Source organism: Chanodichthys erythropterus, chromosome 24 (genome assembly GCF_024489055.1).
Source record: "Chanodichthys erythropterus isolate Z2021 chromosome 24, ASM2448905v1, whole genome shotgun sequence".
In the NCBI taxonomy this organism is placed as follows: domain Eukaryota; kingdom Metazoa; phylum Chordata; class Actinopteri; order Cypriniformes; family Xenocyprididae; genus Chanodichthys; species Chanodichthys erythropterus.
In genome coordinates, this window is record NC_090244.1 from 16,707,055 (window position 1) to 16,732,467 (window position 25,413).

Consider the following 25,413-nt stretch of genomic DNA (forward strand, 5'->3'; position numbering starts at 1 on the left):
GCCATGGCTTGTCGGACAAAGCAACAGTAACTAAGTGGGGGGCGGGTCTTTGCGAAGGGTCAATTACTTTGCAACTTAAAAAAAGTATGTTCTATTATAGTATGAATGTGTGTAGCATGTATATAATCCAGAAGAACTACATCCATCATGTGGTAACTGTCATGTGACCTACCAGCATCAGCTGCGTCGCTTCACTGCCATTCATTTATCCTCTCCAGTGGCCTCATGGGATAGTAAATTGTCCATCAAATGTAGACTTTAGAATCCTGTTGGAAGTAGTTAGTCACCAGGGTATTTCTCTTATGAACACTGTGAATTTGGACAGACTGTTTTTATCACATTTTCATCTCTACTACATGATAGTCGTGAAATAGCTATTCTGTCAGCTAAAAAAAATGATTTGGCCCCTAAATGTTCTTTTTCCTTTCAAGAGCTCTAAACTTGGCTATACAGTCAAGTTTTAAATATATACACATTGCTTAAATTAAGTTGTAATTGATTAATTTATTGCAAAAGTGTAGTCTTAAAGCACACAATCCAAGCAATGATTTAACCATTAGCCTAATTTAAACAAAATAGCTGTAAAATGTCATGTTGGACATGGACCAGCTTCTCCAGAACAAACAGCTCCATAGTTAGTGTACATGCACATAAAGATTAAAGTTGACTCCTCCTATCTCTTTGTGTCCGTTTTGCTAGACCATATCTGCCAGGCAATGTCATTGTGAGCTTGGCTGTGTCTGCAATGGATTCCATGCCCAGTGCCAGCAGACCATTATCACCATTAGACAAGGGCCTTGGTGTACTGGTTAGTACTTTAGGGAGCTGGCGGGACTCCATGCAGAGGAAGATTCATTATGGATGGTCCCAGGGTGCTGAATGCAAACCTGACCCCACTACCACACCCACAGGGGTTTGTGCCCAATGGACCATTATGATGTCCTTGGAGGCACTGGACCATGAATTTATGGGCTATTTTCCGTACTCTCTGCTTCCCAGTGTTCCATATTGTTATTCTGTGGTGTTTAGATGAAGCTAAAACATATTTGATCCAAAAACTTAAAACAGCAACACTGAACTCATTAACTCTCTGAGCTGTGAGAAGACAAATATGTCAGAGTCAGGAATACCACGTCCTAAATGGCTTCCTTTCCCACATCTACAATAATACATTAGTGGCTTTTTCTTAAACCACAGGAAATAACCGTTGACGCTTCAGGCCGCAATGGTTTGAGTCTGTGTATAACGAGAGTGTTGAATAATCATTCGTACCGCGTAGTATAACTGATATTTACTGATATGATTAGACACAAAATATTATAAAATAGTGTATTTTCAGATTAGTGAATATTAAATTCAATGAACAACTTAACTTACTTCTCTATAGCGATAGCCAGGCGGTTGAAACACTTCTTCACGATTCACTTAATGAATCATTTGTTTTGAATCAATGATTCGGACGAAGTCACGTGATTTAAGCTAACCCATGTTTATATAACCCACGGGATTTATCTCAAGCGAACCCATAAACCATCATTAGTTGTATAATTATGACTTATTTCGATACATTTTTAAATTAAATTCGAGTAAAGTTTTCTGTCACACACTTTTTCACCTACGTCTTTAAACCAGTAGATGTCCTCAGAGTTTCGAGAGCTTCGCAACGTTGAGTCAACTTTTTCTAGTTCCTCTATGCGGTGCCTGATTAAAAATTATTTTTAAAAAATTGGTTTGCGCTCGCTGTAAATATATATTAAAAAAACATATTAATTGATGTATTTTAAATTACATAACATATCAAATATCACCATATATACTGCTGAAGCAAAAAGTCCCTCATGAATACTAAATTACAGTGCATTTTTCATAGTTTTTTGTTTGTTTGTTTATTCCATGAATAAGAGTTACAGAACATGAACACAGAAAATACAGGGGGGGGGAAATGCCAGGGTTAAAGATACACAAATGCAAAATACAAACACTGAGTTGAAATAAAACTAAATAGACCAAACAAACAATAAAAGGCTTTGACATTTCACAAAATTTTAAAAGTGTTCAACAAATACATGGTTTTAATAGCTTTTTTGTTTGTACTGTCCTTAATGGAAACCATATAATTTTCTAATTCTTTCAATACCACAGAAAAAAAAAGGTTTCTGATTAGTAAATTTACACCGATGAATATGAAACTTCACTAAAATAATCAAAAGAAATAATAATGTACGCTTCCCTTTCCATTCTCTTTTCATATTGTAAAAAAACAAATATTACATGTTCTTATAACAAAAGAAAATTACATTCCATTTTGTAATTTATAAATTTAGAAACTTCCCACCACAACTTTTTGGTATATTGACAGTGCCAGAAAATATGAGGTACAGTTTCTGGTTGCAAAAAACAAAATTTACATCTATGTCTTTGTTAAATTTGGATAGAAAATGTTTAGCAGGGTAAAATTTCCTTGACCTTATTTGTAATAATATATTTATTAAGTAACAACCAAACCTTATTCCAATTAATAGTTCCAATAAACCTTGACCAATAGGAAATGACATGTGGTTTACTGACTAGTTCTTTTTGAAAAAGGGAACATATAGCCTTATTATTTTTGCTTGTCGAAAAACAAACTTTACCACAAATCGTATCAGCTAGCTGCAATAGAGACACACGTTTAGAGTATGAAATACCTCTACATAAAAAAACAACACTCAAAGAGATAGCACCAATTACAGAGGCAAATTCTTTAGGGGAAACAGGGAGGTTGAAGTATGAAAGAAACTCATCATAAGTCATTAAATACCCCTGATAATTCAGCAACTGACCAACCACAAGAATGCCCTCATCAAACCAAGTTTTCAAGCATTTTTCATAGTAGGCCTATAGAGTACCTCAGAGATGACGTGTTTTTGTATGCAAAACCCGGAAGAGAGTTAACATTTTAGGACTTCCGGTTCCATCGCCCTAAAGTCATTGGGTTTTTTGAATGGGTTTTTGCTAAATCGCCTGAAATAAGGTCTGTAACAAAGCCTCTAAATATTTTCACGGTTTGATCTATGACATAAAACACACCAGTTATAACCCGCTTGTGATTTTTTAAACCTTTATTGTGTCTTAAAAACGGCGGTTGCAAACAAGTTGCTAAAAGGGACTACTTCCTTTGGCGGGGACTTTAGACGTCATCATTAAAAACGGGACATTTGGACAGCATTTCTCATGAAAAAGTGGTTATGTATTAATACACAGCGCAGATCATAATCAGCGAGCAATTAAATAAAGTTGTTTTTTTAATAAAGTTTGAGGAAGCTTGCTGGTGACGACGTTGATCCGCGACCATGGTGTGCTGTAGTCCGTTTATAGCTTTTATATCTGACGACTTTATTTAGGCTTCAAAATGTATAAATGTTGTGTTAACTTGTAAATATTATCTTGATAGACAAAATGTGTAAGTGTCATAACCCTTTGTTAAACACAGAGCTTATTTTCTGCGATTTTCCAAAAGTCTATGGGAAAAACGCATAGGCTTTCGACCGAGGGAACCCGTGCGCCGCTAACTTCCGGGTTGGCCTACAAAAAAACGTCATCTCTGAGGTACTCTATTCATAAAACAATACACGGAAAGCACCCGGATGACCTACTACTTCCGAGATTCTGAAGTGCACATCTGCTGGACACTTTACCTTCCCATGAGGCCACGGGAGTGGAGTTGTGATTGGCAGTGAAGCAGCGCAACTGACGGCGTAAGTCACAAAACAATGACAGCATGGTGAATGTATTCATTACACACATTCATACTAAATAGGTTACAAAGTAAGTTCCACATCAAATACTCAGACGTATGTTACTTTTTGAATAGCGAAGTGAACATATTCTGATGCGAGAATGCCATTATACTCTCTGCATCGGGATTTACAGCTTCAAACACCAACAGATGGTATGAGTCAATGGTAATAAAACTGACCAGTCCAAAAGGTTAGAGGACAGGGCTGTTGGCTGTTGACCCCAACCAAAAAGGTCACTGGCGGTCACTAGTGGAAGTAGCTATACATACGACGACTCAGCAAATGCTTTTGTCTCCGTTTCTTTTTTCACTGCTTTATCCCTTTATCCCAAACACATTTCGGCGGCAAAGCACAACCAGTCGAACATTCTGTAAGGGAGGTACAGAAAAGGTAGCGGTCTGGTCCGTATGGAAAGTATCAAAATGCTTCACTCCCAGCTGAAGACTCGCAGACAGCAGGTGGAGTCTAGAGGCAGAGATGAGGTCATTGGGGCCAACAATTTTCACATGGGTTTGTTTTACAGTGTTTACACCAGTCAAAACTCCCTAGCGTTAGCACCCACATACCACGCAGTGAGCTAAACTCAGTGAACTCTAGGGCCCATTTATGCTCATAAAAAAAATAGAATCACTGAGATGGACGATGGTGGCATCTCACCAAAACTGGATTTGCCCTATATCTGTGATTGAACTCTATTGTTTGGGCTCTACTCTATCCTTTAGGAATGTTTTCATCAGCAAACCCCAGAGCTGATTCCACCCGGCCCCTCCCATCGGCACAGAGCCACACCATCCAAGAATGTAATCCAGTATCTCTGCATCCTCAGGATCAGAGGAAAGTGTGTCATTTATAAACAGACGACGACACAGGCGACACAGGAACACATGCAGTCACAAAAGTTTCTGTGGCAATGAAGCGACATACAGGGTTACACAAGTGTCTATAAGCTGACCACACATTTGTGACCTACTTACAAGAATTACGTGAGAGAAATATCAACATGAGAAGCAAAAACTCATTTACAATGCTGACACGTACATTCATTTCTGAGCGACACTGCCCTCTGCTGTACAAAAGTGGTAGCAAACATTTGATTATGCAAAGCAGGAAATCCAACAGGACACAATTAGTGTCACTCAATATTGGTCTTATATACATTTTTCATAGAAAGTTTTTTTTTTGGCATTCTAATACATTGTGTTATAACTTCTAAAAGCAGCTTTTGCATTATTGAAAACAGAACAAATGTATTTAAATACATAACTCAGATGTTACAACTTTCATATGTGCTTCTGACAAGATATGCAAATTATGCTAAAGTTTCAGTCCTTACAGTAAAAAAACTAATTTTAAAGGATTAGTTCACTTTCAAATGAACATTTCCTGATAATTTACTCACCCCCATGTTATCCAAGATGTTCATGTCTTTCTTTCTTCAGACAAAAAGAAATTAAGGTTTTTGATGAAAACATTTCAGGATTAGTCTCCTTAAAGTGGACTTTAATGGAGCGGTTGAACGGTTGAAGGTCAAAATTACAGTTTCACTGCAGCTTCAAAACGTTCTACACGATCCCAGATGAGGAATAAGGATCTTATCTAGAGAACCCATCACTCAATTTCTAAAAAAAAAAAAAAAAAATCTATACATTTAACCATAAATGCTCATCTTGAACTAGCTCTCTTCTTCTTTTTTATTAGAATTCCGGCAGTGTAGACATTGCTAAGTGTATTACTGCCCTCCACAGGTCAAAGTTTGAACTAAATTGTCATATACAATATGCTTGTGCAAGTATATAACAATTAGTTCAAACTTTGACCTGCGGAGGGCAGTAATACACTTAGCAGTGTCTACACTGCCGGAATTCTAATAAAAAAGAAGAAGAGAGCTACTTCAAGATGAGCATTTATGGTTAAAACATATATATATATATATATATATATATATATATATATATATATATATATATATATATATATATATATATATATATTTTTTTTTTTTTTTAGAAAATGAGTGATAGTTTTGCTAGATAAGACCCTCATTCCTCGTCTGGTATCATTTAAAGCCCTTTGAAGCTGCAATGAAACTGTAATTTTGACCTTCAACAGTTTGGAGGCCATTGAAGTCCACTATAAGGAGAATATTATAGTGGAATGTTTACATCAAAAGCCTTCATTTCTTTTCGATTGAAGAAAGAAGGACATGGACATCTTCGGTGACATGGGGGGTGAATAAATTATCAGGAAATTTTAATTTGAAAGTGAACTAATCCTTTAAGACATGTATGCTTTATTGAGAACTGTCCCACAATCCACATCCTCACTTGCTGCGCAGAAATGCATCACTGATTCTGTTAAAAGGAACATAAGACATGTTACAAGACAAGTTACTCAGTAGGTAAAAGGATTTCATATGTAAATATTGTCCGTGTGTCGTGGCTCGTGCCTGATCGTGCCAGGGATGTCATGAATCATAGATTGTAATCATAGATAGTAAAATAGCATTCATATGATATCCATCATTCTTTGTTAACCTACCGTTTCCTGACATGAGAGTTTCATCCACGCTTTTTTCTTCTCATCCCCATCTATACAACCAGAAACAAACAGAAATCAAAATAAACCACAAGATATTTCCAGGAAAATCTGTTTAGCAACTGGAATCTAGCAACCAGTATATCAAAGATTTTCATCTTTTGCAACACATCCACACCCAAATCATTTCTAAAGCGTATGCAGGTTTGAAACTGGTAGGTCTACTATTATTTGACTTGTGTTGAAGCCTTCAGTCTATCATTTGTTTGCTTTTAATTTATTACTCTTAATTTCAATGGAAAGGGTCGTTAAATAAGAATGTGCTGTTCTGTTGCAGATTCTTTATCTCAAACCCAGTGCGTACGGTTACCAACAACAACATCAACATTTCCTTCATGCCAGCGGCAACAGGTGTGTCAAAGCACTGTCAGTTTACCTTTGATTGTCAATCTACTAAACAAGGCAGCTGCAAGGATCACTGTCAGAAAAATGACAGCAGGCAGTAAGATCTTTTCAATGTCCTGAACTTGACTTCTCTCCGGGTCACGGCACCAATTTACTGTGATTAAAAAAAAAATGCATATCCTTAATAGCTTTGAAACATAAAATTTAAACATATCACTACTATCAGTGACACCACTTACTAAATTTTCATTAGCATGACACTAGCTATTTTCAAAATAATGTCTAGTGAAAAGCTACATTGCAAATTCCTACATAGCTACATGGAACTATTTTTTAAAGGTGCAGTGTGTAAATTTTAGCGGCTTCTAGTGGTGAGGTTGCGAATTGCTCAGTCCACTGCTCACCCCTCCCTTTCAAAGCACATAGAGAAGCTACGGTGGCCGACACAGGGCAAATATGTCATCATCTGAGACAGAAGAGAGTAGCCAGGCAAGCAATAAGGTTTCTTTTTACATAGAACATTCTCTGATTCTAATAAACCTAATAAATTCTAATAAATCCACACAACTACTACTAGTATTACTACTGCTTCTTCTCCTACAGGCGTATTCAACGTAGTGACAATGCATGCTGCCACTAAAAACACCAACAAAGAAGAAGAACAACAACATAGTGATGAAATGTGCTCTGTAGAGCAATTTGTCCTTTTAGGGCTACTGTAGAAACATGCTGGCGCAAAATGGCGACTTAAAGGATTAGTCCATTTTTAAATAAACTTTTCCTGATAATTTACTCACCCCCATGTCATCCAAGATGTCCATGTCTTTCTTTCTTCAGTCGAAAAGAAATTAAAGTTTTTGATGAAAACATTCCAGGATTTTTCTCCTTATAGTAGACTTGAATGGGCACCAAACAGTTGAAGGTCAAAATTAGTTTCATTGCAGCTTCAAATTGTTCTACACGATCCCAGATGAGAAATAAGGGTCTTATCTAGTGAAACCATCACTCATTTTCTGAAAAAATTTTTAGCCATAAATGCCCATCTTGAACTAGCTCTCTTCTTCTTCTTCTCTATTATAATTCCAGCAGTGTAGACACTGCTAAGTGCATTACTGCCCTCCACAGGCCAAAGTTTGAACTAATTGTTATATACTATTGAACTAGCATATTGCATATAAAAATTAGTTCAAAACTTTGGCCTGTGGAGGGCAGTAATACTGTTAACAGCATCTACACTGCTGGAATTCTAATAGAGGAGAAGAAGAAGAGAGCTAGTTCAAGATGAACATTTATGGTTAAAACTCATATAATTTTAAATTTTTTTCAGAAAATGAGTGCTGGTTTCACTAGATAAGACCCTTATTTCTCCTCTGGGATCGTGTAGAATAATTTGAAGCTGCAGTGAAACTTTTTTGACCTTCAACTGTTTGGTGCCCATTGAAGTCTACTATAAGGAGAATAATTTCCTTATAGTAGATAGTGGGAAAAGTTTATTTAAAAGTGGACTAATCCTTTAATATGTAAGGGGATCCGTGGTGTATGTAAATAGAAATGGCTCGTTCTAAAGTTATAAAACATAACGGTTCATTATGTAATACGCCACTGAAAACATAGTTATGTATATTTTATTGCATTTCTGTCAATAGATCCTCCTAAAATTTACACACTGCACCTTTAAAGAGAAATGAGAAATCAAATTTGTCTTGACCTTTGGACATATAAGAAGTCTTTGTAAAACATCTTTTAAAGCGTCCTCCACATTATAAACAAAGCATTTATTCAATCAGGATCCAAAAATAGCTTATTTTGATTTTGTGGGATCTTTGACATCACACGGGCAAATACATTTGCATATGACTGCCTCCAGAGCAAGACATCAAAAAATACCCAGGTTAAAAAAAGTACACTTCTATAATGTACTTCAAGTGCTCTATTTTCGTGCACTAATTTTGTACTTAATATACTAAAAATCTTCTTTAGTACTTCTTAAGATAATCTTAAGAACATCTAAGTGTACTCAACTGTGCTATTTTGAGACACCATGAATATAAACTAAAATGTGCTTTTAATATACTATCTCTGTATTTAAAAAAATGTATTTAGATACCACTTATAGTACATTTGAACCCAAGTGGTATCTAAATAAATGTTTTAAATACAGAGATTTTAAAAACATTCTTCTAAAGAAGAATTTTTAGTATATTAAGTACAAAATTAGTGCACGAAAATAGAGCAATTTTGGAAGTGTACTTTTTTCACCTGGGTTATATATCATTGCATCAGGAACAAGTGGATGCTTTATTTTTGCAATGGTGCTGATCGTGTTGGAGGATTATATGTTTGTTCGGAGAATTGACTGCAGATTGTTTTGTAAACGAGGCACAGTGCAATGGAGAGTTTGCAAAGAAACTTTTGTTGGAAGATAAAACAATCAGCTATATTGCATCTGACAGCAGCTCCATCACAAACATAACTATTTTTTAAAAGATTAGCTTTAGTGCACAGTGGTTTGTGATGCTACTTATACATGTTCATTAGCATGACAATAATTTAGCTATCAAGATTGTTTCACTTTTCCAGTAAGAAGCTACACTACAAATTGCTACATTGTCATATTTTTAACAAAATTGTTTTAATACCCGCAATTTAGCTACATTTTTGTTAGCTTTATAGCAGCTACCACTATTGAAGGTTAGCTTGACTGTAGTTGAACTTCTTAAAAGTATGAGTAGCTGTAAATGCTACACATATACAGGCAAATACAGGTGACACAACGAACTAGGGATGGGCGATATACCAGTAGACATGATTAACCGGTAGAGATTTTGGACTACCCTCTGTATCCCGGTTACGCTCACGTGACGTTGCTGTGCTGTGTGGTCACGAAAGCACATTGTTTTCACGTGTTTTTAAAGGTGCCATCAAACGTTTTTTTACAAGATGTAATATAAGTCTAAGGTGTCCCCTGAATGTGTCTGTGAAGTTTCAGCTCAAAATACCCCATAGATTTTTTTTTTATTAATTTTTTTAACTGCCTATTTTGGGGCATCATTAAATATGCACCGATTGAGGCTGCGGCCCCTTTAATACCTCATGGTCCCCGCCCACGGAGCTCACGCTTGCCTTAAACAGCATAAACAGCATAACGTTCACACAGCTAATATAACCCTCAAAATGGATCTTTACAAAGTGTTCGTCATGCAGCATGTCTAATCGCGTAAGTATAGTATTTATTTGTATGTTTACATTTGATTCTGAATGAGTTTGATAGTGCTCTGTGGCTAAAGCTAACATTACACACTGTTGGAGAGATTTATAAAGAATGAAGTTGTGTTTATGAATTATACAGACTGCAAGTGTTTAAAAATGAAAATAGCAATGGCTCTTGTCTCTGTGAATACAGTAAGAAATGATGGTAACTTTAACCACATTTAACAGTACATTAGCAACATGCTAACGAAACATTTAGAAAGACAATTTACAAATATCACTAAAAATATCATGATATCATGGATCATGTCAGTTATTATTGCTCCATCTGCCATTTCAGCTGTGCACAGATCCAGACATTAATACTGGCTTGTGTAATGCCTTGATCATGGGCTGGCATTTGCAAATATTGGGGGCGTACATATTAATGATCCCGACTGTTACATAACAGTCGGTGTTATGTTGAGATTCGCCTGTTCTTCAGAGGTCTTTTAAACAAATTAGATTTATATAAGAAGGAGGAAACAATGGAGTTTGAGACTCACTGTATGTCATTTCCATGTACTGAACTCTTGTTATTCAACTATGCCGAGGTAAATTCAATTTTTAATTTTAGACAAATTAAACTGCGGTTTAAAAACAGTTGATATTAAACCGTTGAAGCTCAATTAGCATCAAAAGACAACTTTCACAATATGCGTACGCTTTCTGTTTTTTCAGCGCAGTCTGAGAGACATGCGACTTGAAGCTCCTGCTCATAAAGCACAAGAACTGAATTTACTGCTTTTTGCCGTCTAATTGGGCTTGAACGGTTAAATATACATACCTATGTGTCAAACTGACATGTATTTGCAAGTAAATTTATGTCTTAAGTCAATGTGAAGATTTGAGAAAGAACTGAGAAATTGAGAAAGAACGCAAAAATAGAGTACCTCAGAGATGATGTGTTTTTGTAGGCAAAACCCGGAAGCGAGTTAACATTTAAGGACTTCCGGTTCCATCGCCTTGAAGTCTATGGGTTTTTGCTAAATCGCCTGAAATAAGGTCTGTGGTTAACAAAGCCTCTCAATATTTTCACGTTTGATCTATGACATAAAACACACCAGTTATAACCCACTTGTGATTTTTTAAACCTTTATTGTGTCTTAAAAACGGCGGTTGCAAACAAGTTGCTAAAAGGGACTACTTCCTTTAGCGGGGACTTTAGACGTCATCATGACAAACATGACATTCGGACAGCATTTCTCATGAAAAAGTGGTTAAGTATTAATACACAGCGCAGATCATAATCAGCGAGCATGTTTATAAATAACGTTGTTTTCTAAATACAGTTTGAGGAAGCTTGGTGGTGGTTGCGTTGATCCGCGACCATGGTGTGCTGTAGTCCGTTTATAGCCTACTGTTAGCCTTTTATATCTGACGACTTTATTTAGGCTTCAAAATGTATAAATGTTGTGTTAACTTGTAAAGATAATCTTGATAGACAAAACGTGTAAGTGTCATAACCCTTTGTTAAACACAGAGCTTATTTTCTGTGATTTTCCAACAGTCTATGGGAAAAACGCATAGGCTTTCGATCGAGGGAACCCGTGCGCCACTAACTTCCGGGTTGGCCTACAAAAACACGTCATCCCTGAGGTACTCTATATATGGGACCATGCAGTTGGTCTTAAAGTGACAGCATCCAAATTTACCTGCTGTCATTAATGCGAATCAAACAACAACAAGAGAGAAAATTGCTCACAGCTCTTGACTGAATCACTTTTGTAACTTTAATAAGAATTAATGTATATTTACACAGTAAGGTCTATGCAGTATTTGTTATACATTTGATTACTTTATAAATTTCATGTAGTATTTCTAGTGCTTTAAGTTTTTCAGGTAAGTCTGTTTAATTTGTCTTTGTTCTAATGTAGTATGCTTTCTTTGCTCTTTCTTTATCACTGTTTAATTGTCTTCAGTAAGCTTGAGAGTTTAAGGCTAGTATTAGTTTTTTAAATGATATATGGTAATAAGAATTATAAATTTCAATGGTATCAAAAATGTTGATATTATAAAAACCTTATTTAAAGCAAAAATAACTATAGGCTACTGTGATATATATTGGTATCGTGAAATAAAATGTATCAAATCATGACATAAGAGTTTTGACATATCGCCCACCACTACAACAAACTCAAATATTCATTGGCATGAGAATAGTTTTTTTTTTCTCTTTTTGTAATGTCCCGGACATGACATGCAGGAAAAAAATAGTAGGCTAAATCGTGTGCACGATTTACTAGTTCGTTTATGTGCATGATTTATAAATAGAGGGAACAAAATAGTAAATCATGCATGTGATGTAGTAAATCGAGGGAACGAATTAGTAAATCGTGCGCACAATTTCATTTTTTTTTTGAATGTCATGTTACATGTAACTTTTTTTTTTAAAAAAAGATTAGCTTGCCTGTAGTTGAACTATTGACATTATATGTAGTTGTATTTTGTTGCTTAGCTAGATCTTTAAAGTGGCTTCCCCAACACCGCCTAGGCGCTTCATCACCATTATAGGCTATATGACTTACAACACTGCAAGTCGCACTGAAGAACAGGGACTGAAAAGTGCACATCTACCCTCTGGACCTTTAAAAAAGGGAAACAGGAAATAAATTAATTAATATAAATAAATTATAGATGACATAAATCCAACAAGTTCTGTCAACACTGTTAATCTCCTTGTTTAGCCTTACCTGGATGCAAACACACACTTCACATGCATTTTTAGACAAGTTGAAAACTGTGCGCTCCATTTTGTCCTAGAAAACAAATAAGAACTGCCGTGACATCAAACAAGCTTAAACAAGACTGCCCTTGTGCTACGAGTTTTCCTTAGAACAGACCCTTTTCTTTCTCATGTCATCAGGTACAAACCAGGTGAAAAGTTTTACTTTGACAAGGGCAATAGCCTTCAATGGAAGCCTTGAGGCATGGTTTACTAAGATGAATAGGAGAGTACCGAAAAACAAAATGATGAAAAAGAAAACATCTGCATTACATCATGTACATTTGCTCTCAAATTATTAGAACTGATCCTACATGCTGATAATCCTGCTAATGTTTCCTTACCACAGAAAGAGTTTGGGACTTGTTCCCCTTGATTTGTTTGCACTGAGAGGACGGTTTCATCTCACAGACTGAAACTGAGAAGTTGGCTTTGACCCATGTTGATATCTCTGCCCACTGCTGACCATTTTTGGATGTCATCTTTGCTGTCCAGACTTGTCAGATAAAACATTAAAGTCATTTAGCCCTCATACAGTGTGTAACATAAACAAACTGCTTGTTAAAGGTGTCACAGATATCAGGGAAAGTTCTCAGTACGTTCTCTCAACGTTATGGGCCCTATCGTACATCTGGCGCAATGTTACAAGTGTTTTTTGCTAGTTTCAGCCGACACAACTATCATTTTCATGTCCAGCACCACATTGTGTAAGGGTGCGTTCACACTTGTAGTTCGGTTTGTTTGGTTCATTTGGTCCGGATCAAAGAAGAAAAAAAAAAACATTTAGTCCTGGTCCGGTTAGCGTTCAGATTGGCGATTTTATCACCAAACCAAAATATACCGAACTTTCAGGCATAGGGATACATTCACAACGTGAAGGGTCGGATTTTATGACGCATTGCCTATTTTGAGACGGAACTTACCGAACGTCCTAAACAGTGCTGTTTTCTGAGGTAAATGTGCTCGTTGTGTGTGCAGCGGTGCGTAACCTGCATGTGATGGTATTTTGGCCAGCTGGGAACTCGTGAAGAGCTTATAAAATGTGTAAAGTAGTCAAAACAGCGGCGGGAATCCATCTGTCACACACACAAATGATCTGCTGCATGGAGACGCGCGTCTGATGCCTGTGATGGGCAAACTCGCATCTATGACGAGAAAAACCGACATGCGTGAGGATTCTGTCCTTTTTAGGGTATCGTCTTCCTGTTTTTGGTTCGGTTACATGTCTTTGGTCCGTGTTGCGTTCATATATCATTCGAACCGCACCAGAGTTCGTTTGGAAGTGGACCAAAACCTGTTCTGTGTTCGAAATCAACCCTATAACCCTCATTCACTATTCCCTACATTAGTCCACTAATATAGTCCACTTGAAGGAATGAGTGAGTGAATTTGGACAGCGAGTGCGCCAGAAGGGCTGTCGCTTTTGCATGGTTTGTGCTTGCTGTTTAATAATCATTTGATCTTGGCAAACTGGCAGCTCCAATAGTAATGAAAAAAATTGTCATGAAAGCTAGCATGTATAAACCTTAAAAGGAACACTCCACTTTTTTTGAAAATAGGCTCATTTTCCAACTCCCCTAGAGTTAAACAGTTGAGTTTTACCGTTTTCATATCATTGCACCTGCTGCACCCATGGTTCCTTGATTATTACGCTGGAATGAGAATATAGTTCCTAGCCATATCGGCCTAGAAAATCGCATCTTTTCATTTTCCGTCGGTCTTAGTACATGATGTAACTACAGAAGAGTCAAGTTTTAAATAAGAAAAATATCGAAACTATTTGGTAATTTTTGAGCGAGATGCTAACGGTCTAATCAGATTCAATGAACTATGTTAAGCTATGCTAAAAGTGGTACCGCCAGACCCGGAGATCAGCTGAATGGATTAGAAAACGGTAAAACTCAACTGTATAACTCTAGGGGAGTTGGAAAATGAGCCTATTTTTTAAAAAAGTGGAGTGTTCCTTTAATTAAACAATTTAATAATTAAGTAAAAAAGAATTTATATATATATTACGCTGTTGCCACATTGGGAAGTTGATAGATGGAAGATTCAGCTGCGGACGGCATCTTTAGTTCAGATGTGGGAATTAATTCGGTGTGCGGCGCGACTCTCACAATGCATTATGGGTATTCCCTAGCCATTGAGTGTACATCAGTTGTAAACTCTTTACTGCGGTGCATTTTGGGATTGAATGAGTGCACTCGTTAATGTTCACTATGGTTTTGGACACCACTACAAATGGCTGTCCCCTCAAATAGTGCCCTTTTTAAAGGTATGGGGGCGATTTCGGACACAGTCCTGGTCTAAAGTCAATGGCGCAGTATTTTTTTTTTGTTATTTAAAGGACGCATTAGTAATATGCACCTATAGACGGGTTCACAACATTTTTTAATATTAAAAATAAAAGGATTCCTCTCTGGAGAAGCATTAAACTATTTTATTTGTCTTTAAATTAGCAAAAGACCATTTTTTCTGTGGTTAAACTAGCAGAAGAGGATTCGGACACGCCCTAAGTGCACCTGCGCCATGCATAGGGCCCTATGAGGAAACATTTTCCAGTAACGATAAAAGAACATTATGGAACATTTTCAACACATTTTGTTTGGATCTAATATTTAAAAAAAAAAAAAAAAGATGACTTCTTGTTTCAGAACATTCAGAGAACATTCAAAAGTAACGTTCCCAAAATGTTTGCAAAATGCTAAAATTTAATGTTTGCATGTTCGCATAACCAAGAAAATGATTTAACGTTTTTTTTAAAAAATGACGTATTGGATGTTAACTAAATGGGAACGTTAGCAAAACATTCTAAGAACATACTTTTGTCAGCTGTGGTAGTGCTTGGTATACCTGAGAAATTCCCTTTGGTGAAAGGACATTTAATCCATGTCCCTGCTTCAGTGGTAAACTATAAAAGAAAGAAGAAACTGTGAATTCTGACTCAACCCAAACATCTTCAAAGGAACAGTTCACCCAAAAAATGAAAATTCTGTCTTCATGTCTAAACAACTCATGTGGTAGGCTAAATTCCAAGTCGTTTGAAGTAATTTGATAGTTTTGTTTTTAGGAACAGACCATAATATAATTTTTGTTGTTTTTCATTGAAATTCACAGAAAACTTATAGCTATGTAGCTTAGATAGCTATGAATAAGATGACCATAATCTTTAAAGCTAATTGTAATATAGTGCAAGAATGATATGAATATAGCACAGCAGTCATATGGACAACTTTTATAATGCTTTTATGGTGCTTTTTGTCATTTTTGTAACATGACAGCTCTAGTCCCCATCCACTTTCATTGTATGTTATAGAGCAGCAGGGACATTCTGCTACATGTGTTCCACAGAAGAATAAAAATCATACGTTCAGGATCACGAGGGTGAGTAAATGATGACATAATTTTCATTTCAGGATGAAAGAAGATAAGCAATAAAAACATTATACCTTCGTGCAAAGCGTAGGGTGTGGATCCACAGAAGAGAATATCACCTGAGGTAAAAGCAGTAAGAAATGATGAAAGGGTCCCTGACAATCAGCAGCTGTAACTGCAGATGTAATAAAATGGAACAAAGGATGACGGGGAAGAGAATATACTTTTTGCCCCTCTGAATGAAAAACATCTCCGAGGTCTCGGCAGCCTTTTCCTCCATCTATATGGCATAGAGAAACTGAGACTTTGACAGGACACAGTGGCTCCCATATAAGCTCCTCCTTATTGAGGTCATAGGTTATCCCAGACCACAGTTCTTCTAAATCTGTTACAGAAGAAAAATTTGAGTTTTAAAATCCCAAATATAATATTCAAAATTATGATTTACGAGGCAGTCTCTTTTGTCCATAATGATTTACAGTTTTCTTGATTGCTAACGCCCTATACCTGAAACCCAAACCATTCATTCAGTTCATTCAGTTCATCTTAACATTCAAGTTTATGCCAAACTTAACATAAAATGCCCCAATTCTGCTCAGGTTTAAACATGTTCTCATTCAGAAGACTGAGTACAGACACATGTAATTAACTCAAGCATCACAACGTAAACACAAGTAACACATTTATCTATGAGTGAAAATTGTGAAGCAAAACTGGTGACAGACTAATTAAAAAGTGCTGAAGTTAATATAATAGGGCCACAGGTGATTATAGTCTAGAGACTCTGCAAAAGAGCGCAACAATCAAACACGCCCATCCAGAGTGTTTACAAAGAAAAACAATGGAAAAGTTGCGCAGAGGAATGTAAAAACACGTTTTATGTGAACGGCCCATAACACTGGTGGAAGAAGTTGAAAAACGAGGTATGGAGAGGAAGAGGAAGAGGAGATGAAAAGAAAAATAAATGGCAGGGACTCAAAGAACATACGAAGCACTCTACTACACTCTAAAAAATGCTGGGTTAAAAACAACCCAAGTTGGGTTGAAAATGGACAATGAATGGGTTCTTTTTACCCAGCAGGTTGGGCAAACATATAAGCCAATCGCTGGGTTAAAAATAACCCATTCATTGGGTTAAAACAACCTAATCGCTTGGTTTGTCCATTTTCAACCCAACTTGGGTTGTTTTCAACCCAGCATTGTTTGAGTGTAGTTCATCATCTTCTTGTGCATGGAATGACCATAAGAGAAGCTGGCCTAAGTAAGCAATAAGGTACAGCATGAAGCGGAGTGCCTGGAACGCTTTCAGTCATGACTTATTACAGCACTAGCCTCGAGTACCTTATTGCTTTTATAAAACGGTTACCACACAAAACAAATATTAAAGCCAGAAATATGTATCAATGCAACTTTCATGAAGTAAACTTTTTAAAAAAGCCTTCCTTCCACCGGAAAAAATAGTCCATGACCGTGAACAGCAACAGAAGTAGGGCTGCACAACGATTAATCGTGATTAATTGTTTGCAAAATAAAAGTCTGTGTTTGCGTAATTGTGAATATATTTTATATTATATAAATATAAATATTTTATATATAAATATATATATATTTTAAATATACATATGTATGTGTGTGTATTTATATATACATTATTATTATACACAGAACACACACATTTATTACGTAAACACAGACTTTTATTTTGCAAATGATTAATTGTGATTAATCGTTGTGCAGCCCTAAACAGAAGTTATATTTTCACTCCATTAGATGGTGGCAAAGACCGTCTGGTGGCAAAGGAAGGCTTTTTGAAAAAGTTTACTTCATGAAAGTTGCATGAAGCGGAGTGCTTGCAACCCTTTCAACCGTGATTTATTCACGATACAGCACTAGCCTCGAGTACCTTATTGCTTTTATAATACGGTTACCACACAATACAAATATTAAAGCCAGAAATATGTATCAATGCAACTTTCATGAATTACAGTTTTTCAAAAAGCCTTCCTTCCGCCGGAAAAAAATGGTCCATGACCGTGAACAGCAACAGAAGTTACATTATTACACCATTAGATGGCGACAAAGATAGTCTTTATGAGTGTGTCAGTCAGTACCGAAAACTTTTATATTGAAAAAAAACGGAATAAGACGCAACCAGACGCAACTAACAAATGCTTTGACTAGTGCTGTCAGTCACGGGAAAACCCCTTAAATGTTAAAAGGACAAGATAATACACAAGACATTTAAACAGAATTTTTATTATGAACATGGGACTGACCTGAAGGAAAATGCTAAATCTGTTGCTAAGGGTGTTGTGGAGTGATACACAGAACCGTTGGGTTCCGTTATTGTGAATAAAACACAGCTATTTACCAATCAGAATCAAGGACAGGAACTAACTGTGTTATAAAGGGTTTTTATACTACTACGGTATAATTACAGTACTTTAGATAAGAGAACTTTCACTGCTCTTGTGTTCAGTAAATACTGTAGCACGTTCTACACCCTCAAACTCGTAACTGTCAAATTGATTTGTAGAAAAGTACTACTTAAGCCCAAAGTATACTTCAACTGTGCTCAAGATGAAGAATGATGTATACCCAGGCCTTTACATGTACTGTATTTTTTCAGAACTAAGAGGCGACTGCCAAGGGAGGTGGACAAAGTCTTTTGTCAAAGGATGAATTAACTGCTATAGTACTGTAAATATAGTCATTGCCAAAATGTAGTTCAGAGGATGCTGATTTTATTTATTTTACTGATGGATTAATGTATTTTGTTGCGTACCAAGTTAATATTCAATTCTTTGGAACTTTTCTATTGCTTTTCATCTACTGTAAGATCACTTTACAGTAGTGTAAGGAAAAGACTTTTCTTAAAGATCATTTGTGTATTTGTATCTGCACCCTTCAATTTATGTTAATAATACTATAAAAAGACAATGACCCACATGATTCCTCATTCCCAATTAGAGAGATAGTTTGAAAGAGTTTTTTGGAACACATTGACTTTCATTGTAAGGACGAAAACATTCTTCAAATTGTCTTCATTTGTTTTCCACAGAATAAAGAAACTGCTACAGGTTTGAAATGAAATGAGGGTGAGGAAATGATGGTGAACTATCTATTTAAGTGCTTTAGATACACATACTCCCTTTACAAATACGAGCAAGTGCCAACTAGTATATAAAATCTGAAACAGATATAAACAGAACCAAGTGCAAATAAACAAGTCAATGCAGGATTTTTTTTTTTTTTTTTTTTTTTAATTTGTGTGTTTTCATTTTACACCATTTTTTATGGTGTAAAATGAAAAATTAAATTACCTCTGTTTTGAATATTGTAAATTTTACTCACTGTTTTTGAATGGACACACTTGAACTCTTCGAGCATCTACTTTAACAGGCCAACCCTGAAAAAAAAAGACATTGGAAATCAACAATTCCTTCTCTAACAGTCCGATTTTGCACATTCAGAACATAAATAAAGCTTTCACACCTCAATGCACAAACAGGGTAAAGCTTTGGAATACTGAAGCGTTACGCTTCTCTGTAGATGCTGTGATTTTATCTGAAACACAGTGCAAAACACAAGGGTAAAATGTCAATGTAAAAGTCTTCAAAGAACTTCAGAGGGGAAGTATGCTAGCTCTTCTTACCGTTCTGTGTGGCCCTTCCCCTGCACAAATAACACTGCGTTTACGACAGAGCCGGAGATTGTAATCTGTGTCCTCAGGAGCATCATTCACTTTCACTGTTAATGTATTCCTGTCTTTATCTACAGTGTATGCTAGTTTCCCAGCTACAACAAAATAACAAAACAGTTGAGGTTTTACATACTGACGTATCTATCTATCCATCTATATCTATCAATGTATTGACGTCATAATAATGAAACTTACTGATGCACTCTGCAATTGTGTCTCTGATACCTTCATGACGGCATTCTGTCAATAAAAAGCAAAGGGCAATAGATAATGTTATTCAGGTCATGTGTGGCTACATTATATATAGACTGCTGATTATATATAGACTGCAAAATAAGGAGGAAGTACAGCTGGGTAGAAACATAAACAAACAATACTGATACCGGGAACAAGGTGTCTTTGTGACCACATGGCCTTACAGTAGTTGGGAATCGTTTTGAGAGTCACGAACATATGCTGTCCAGGTCTAACAGGAACACACTTAAACTGCACATCAACCTAGAAGTATAAACAGATATACAATATCTGAGATCAAGGTAGGAGATTGACAGATCTATGGCATTGATAAAATGCTCAGTTGTTATGCTAGATGTGAGTTTCTTTCTTCTGTTGAAATCTCCAGAGTTAAATCAACTCTGCTCAGAGTACATATGGTCCCTCTCTAAATAGTGTTAAAATAACACTGAAGCACAGTTAAAGTAATGAGATAATTAAGCAATTAATTAAGTGATGATTGTGCATTAGTGATGAACACCTGCTGTTAACAAGCAGTATCACTAAAGAAAAGAGAAACACAAGAACATCCTTATTAATTGCTTAATTATCTCATTAACTTTAACTCTGTTTCAGTGTTACTTTAACACTATTTAGAGAGGGTATTTTACTGTATATTTTGAAGAATGTTAGTAACCAGACAGTTGACGGCACCCAATGACTTCCATAGTAGGAAAAAAAATACTATGGAAGTCAAAGGGTGCAGTCAACTAACATTCTTCAAAATATCTTCTTTTGTGTTCAACAGAAGAAAGAGACTCATACAGGTTTGAGGGTGAGTAAATGATGCCAAAATTTTCATTTTTGGGTGAATCCCTTGTGTACCCGTTTTCCTGTGGCGTTTTCTCTGCCAACTCTGCCAAAGGTATACATCTGGCAATGTCCTATCATCCCTGCAGAATCGGCACACACTAAAACTCCACGGATATCACCTGGAAAACAGGTCAAAACTTTACAAGAACCTTATTTTTTTCATTTTCATCCTTTTTAAGTGATGCAAAGTGCTGACATCATTTTGCAGTTTTTCCTTCAATTAACATTTGAGGATACATCAACAAGGTAGTAACTATTAAGGCATTTTGTGGTTAGTTAATGTTAGACCTTTTAGATTATAAGGTATTTAATTAATAACTAATTTTTGTGAGAGAATTTGTTTTTAAAAGATGGAGTTGTGCTAAGAGGCACTGCTGTGTCAATGAGTTACCACAGTTTTTGTTTTTAATGCAGTGATGTAGGCATGACTTATTCGGCCTAAGTAATTACACAGCAAACTTTTTCAGCAGAACACTTCATTGAACATTTTGGAGTAAGTTGTCACAATGCTAAATTTCAGCTAAAATGAATCAGTCAAACAATTATGAAACAGTTTGTGAAACATACAAATACAAAAATTCAAAATATAAAAATATCGTCAAAAAAAGGTATATCTTAAAGAAATATTAAGGTATTAGTTCACTTTCAAATGAAAATTTCAAGCTTTACTCACCCTCAAGCCATCCTAGGTGTATATGACTTTCTTCTTTCTGATGAACACAATCTGAGTTATATTAATAAATATCCTGATGCGTTTGAAGCTGAAGAAAGTGCATCCATCCATCTTAAACGTACTCCACACAGCTCTGAGGGGTTATTAAAGGTGATGCATTTGTGTAAGAAAATATCCATATTTAAAGGTGCCATCGAACGTTTTTTTACAAGATGTAATATAAGTCTAAGGTGTCCCCTGAATGTGTCTGTGAAATTTCAACGCAAAATACCCCAAAGATTTTTTTTTTATACATTTTTTTAACTGCCTATTTTGGGGCATCATTAACTATGCACCAATTCAGGCTGCGGCCCCTTTAATTCCTCACGCTCCCCGCCCACGGAGCTCACGCTTGCCTTAAACAGCATAAACAAAGTTCACACAGCTAATATAACCCTCAAAATTGTTCTTTACAAAGTGTTCATCATGCAACATGTCTAATCGCGTAAGTATGGTATTTATTTGGATGTTTACATTGATTCTGAATGAATTTGAAGCTGTGCTCCGTGGCTAAAGCTAACATTACACACTGTTGGAGAGATTTATAAAGAATGAAGTTGTGTTTATGAATTATACAGACTGCAAGTGTTTAATAATGAAAATAACGACGGCTCTTGTCTCCGTGAATACAGTAAGAAACGATGGTAACTTTAACCACATTTAACAGTACATTAGCAACATGCTAATGAAACATTTAGAAAGACAATTTACAAATAACACTAAAAATATCATGATATCATGGATCATGTCAGTTATTATTGCTCAGAAGGCTTTTATTAACCTCCCGGAGCCGTGTGGAGTATGTTTATGATGGATGCGCTTTCTTCCGCTCATACTCGTGAACCCTATCACTGCCTTTATAAAGCTTGGATGCATCAGGATATTTCTTAATATTTTTCCAATTGTGTTCATCAGAAAGAAAAAAGTCAGATACACCTAGGATGGCTTGAGGGTGATTTTCATTTGAAAGTGAACTAATCCTTTAAACCATTGTTTTGGCCAACAAATATAGTGATTAATAAATTTTATATTTATTACATTTAAAACATGTACCACATCAAAAGCATTTTATTCATGCATTATTAATGTGACATGAATCATACACACCAGTAACATTAACTGAGGTTGCAATTCTGAGCTGGAGTGAACATTTCCTCTCCTCGCATGCCAAAACAGTAGACAATGTCACATTACTGAACACGGCGCTGTTAAAAGGCTGATCTCTGCAGCGAAACGCCGACAGTGGAGCTATAAGATATAGAATATGTTAGTGCGATAGACAGACAGATAGATAGATAGATAGATAGATAGATAGATAGATAGATAGATAGATAGATAGATAGATAGATAGATAGATAGATAGATAGATAGATAGATAGATAGATACTCACAGTAAGCTCTGGATTTACACTGCAGACCCTGTTTGAAGAGATCAAAATGATTTGACGTTATTTAAAATACTACGCTGAGTGATAATCATGCAAACTACTTTGCCATTTATGGTTTCAAAAATGCTTTAACACTTAACAGGAAATGTGAAAATACTGTAAGGATAGTAAAACAAGGGGTTTCCCACTCACTCCTTACACTTATAGGAAGTTCCTGGTTAGATAGAGCAAATATATCACAGCTGTCAGGCAAATGAGTGTAGTCAAGTATATCCTCATATCCAGTTACAATATTCAAAAGAATATTAACTTTGACTGTCCGATGACCTGGATGAGTGGGAGTAGGTTTTTTTGGGGAATCAGTCTTACAGACGCAAAGTCTGCTATACTAGAAGACTGAGACTAATGTTTTTTTTTTAATAGGCTATATTACACAACACGGAAGGCTTTGTTGTTATAGATGAGATCATATTTTTATGACTCATAATTAAATGCCACTCAACCTGCCATTACTCTTTTCTGTCATAACACAGCAATAGTTCTTATAAATAAGCACTGGCATAATTCTGTTAAATATTAGTATATGCAATTGATCCTGATAGACTATTCTGTCTGACTAGACATACTTCCAGCACATTGATAATACATTTTTAAAAATCAAATTATTACTGCAGCAATGCTCAACTCAAATAATGTCAAGGTAAAATCAAGTAAAACAAAAAAGAAGAACTAAATAAATCACTAAATTGATACAGAAAAAAAAATCTAAATCACGTTATTATATTATATAATATAAACATGTAACTGACAAACCTCAGAACAGCTCCAATCACAGTCCTGGTTCCTCTCGACTGTGTCCATGTGGACCTTGTGGTTCTGGAGGATGAGGGGCAGAAGAAGAAGAAGCTGAAGACATTTCATGTTTGGTCAGTGTTGGCGTGCAGACGCTCCTGTACAAACTTGCTTTGTTGCTGTGAATGACTTGTAGTCACAGTATGCTTTGAAAATCAAACTCGCATTGACATAATAGAGGAAATTGCCCCCGCCCACTAAAAACAATAATTAGAAGGCAAAAAGTAGCGCCGCTTCAAAAGTTGCTCATCTGTGTATCACTCAGAGCTCGCTCTCTCTCTCTCTCTCTCTCTCTCTCTCTCGACACATAGCTAATTCGATCATAATGCCAATTTAGAAAGAAATATCTATAAAAGCAATGAAAACTCTAGATAAACATCCCTCTCTGTGGCATTTACTAGTTCACAGCGCTATATATATATATATAACTTTTTTTTTTTACTGATATGGACCTATGTGTCTGAAATAAAGTAACGTTCTGTGGAAACTGTACAACTATCCAGTTCTGTATTCGCCGCTAGATGGAGACAAATAGCATCAGCAGACACGCCTCACGGAAACAAGCGTGAATTTAGACATTTAGGATTTCCCACAAAAATACCACAATTACTAGATCAAAACAGTCATAATATACAGCTGGTTTTGATTACAGCACATCATCTGTACAGATGTGAAACATTTTAATAATAATAATTATTATTATTGTTGTTGTAGTTGATTAAATTATTTTAAATTATCTATATGCTAGTGCAATGTGATGATCATATGGGTTACTGTTGCTTCCTACACTCTTAGATAAAAAGGTTCTTTGGGGTTCTATATAGAACCTTTTCTTCTAAGAGTGTATTCAAATAATAAATAATAAATAGCAGACCATCCTAAAAAATTATTTAAAAACAATAATTTGAATACAGATTTATTATTATTATTATTGACACTAAGATATTATATGTTTATTAATTATTACTAAGATATTATGTGTTTAATGTAGCCTAATATTGTTATTATTATTTACTTATTTATTAAATTATTTTATATAATAGATAGTGCAAGGGGATGATCAAATGGGTTACTGTTGGTTCCTGTTCAAATTATTTCTGGTTGACCATCCTAAAAAATAAATCATAATCATTATTTTAAATTTAACATAGATTTTTTATTTTGTATAAGTATTATTATTGACACTTATTAAGATATCATTATACGTTCATTATTATTATTATTATTATTATTATTAATAATATTTTTATTATTAACGCTTACTAAAATATCATAATATATGTTTAATGGATTATTATTATTATTATTTACTTATTCATTAAATTATTTTATATGATAGATATTATTATTATTAACACTTACTAAGATATTATATGTTTAATGTATTATTGTTATTATTATTTACTTATTTATTAAATTATTTTATATAATAGATAGTGTAAAGTGATAATCAAATGGGTTACTGTTGGTTCCTGTTCAAATTATTTCTAGTAGACCATCATAAAAATAATAAATCATAATCAAAATTTTAATTTTATTAATTAATTAATTTATGTATTTATTTATTATTATTGACACTTGCTACGATATTATTAAATGTTTAT

At 35.4% G+C, this 25,413-nt stretch overlaps 1 protein-coding gene across 1 annotated transcript; it reads right to left on the reverse strand.

Annotated features, from left to right (window-relative positions):
• Nucleotides 1-5,997: 5,997 nt before the first annotated feature.
• Nucleotides 5,998-23,950, reverse strand: il17rel (interleukin 17 receptor E-like). The gene is made up of 18 exons (XM_067379669.1): nt 23,771-23,950; nt 22,961-22,988; nt 22,677-22,817; nt 20,870-20,976; nt 20,155-20,269; nt 19,967-20,011; nt 19,724-19,866; nt 19,564-19,635; nt 19,423-19,477; nt 16,293-16,453; nt 16,143-16,187; nt 15,547-15,604; nt 13,038-13,189; nt 12,662-12,727; nt 12,497-12,554; nt 6,751-6,873; nt 6,318-6,367; nt 5,998-6,130 (listed from the first exon to the last, which is right to left on the reverse strand). Exons 1-18 carry the CDS (start codon nt 23,876-23,878, stop codon nt 6,122-6,124), a joined length of 1,536 nt encoding a protein of 511 aa, XP_067235770.1. The 5' UTR covers nt 23,879-23,950; the 3' UTR covers nt 5,998-6,121.
• Between the last annotated feature and the right edge of the window lie 1,463 nt (nt 23,951-25,413).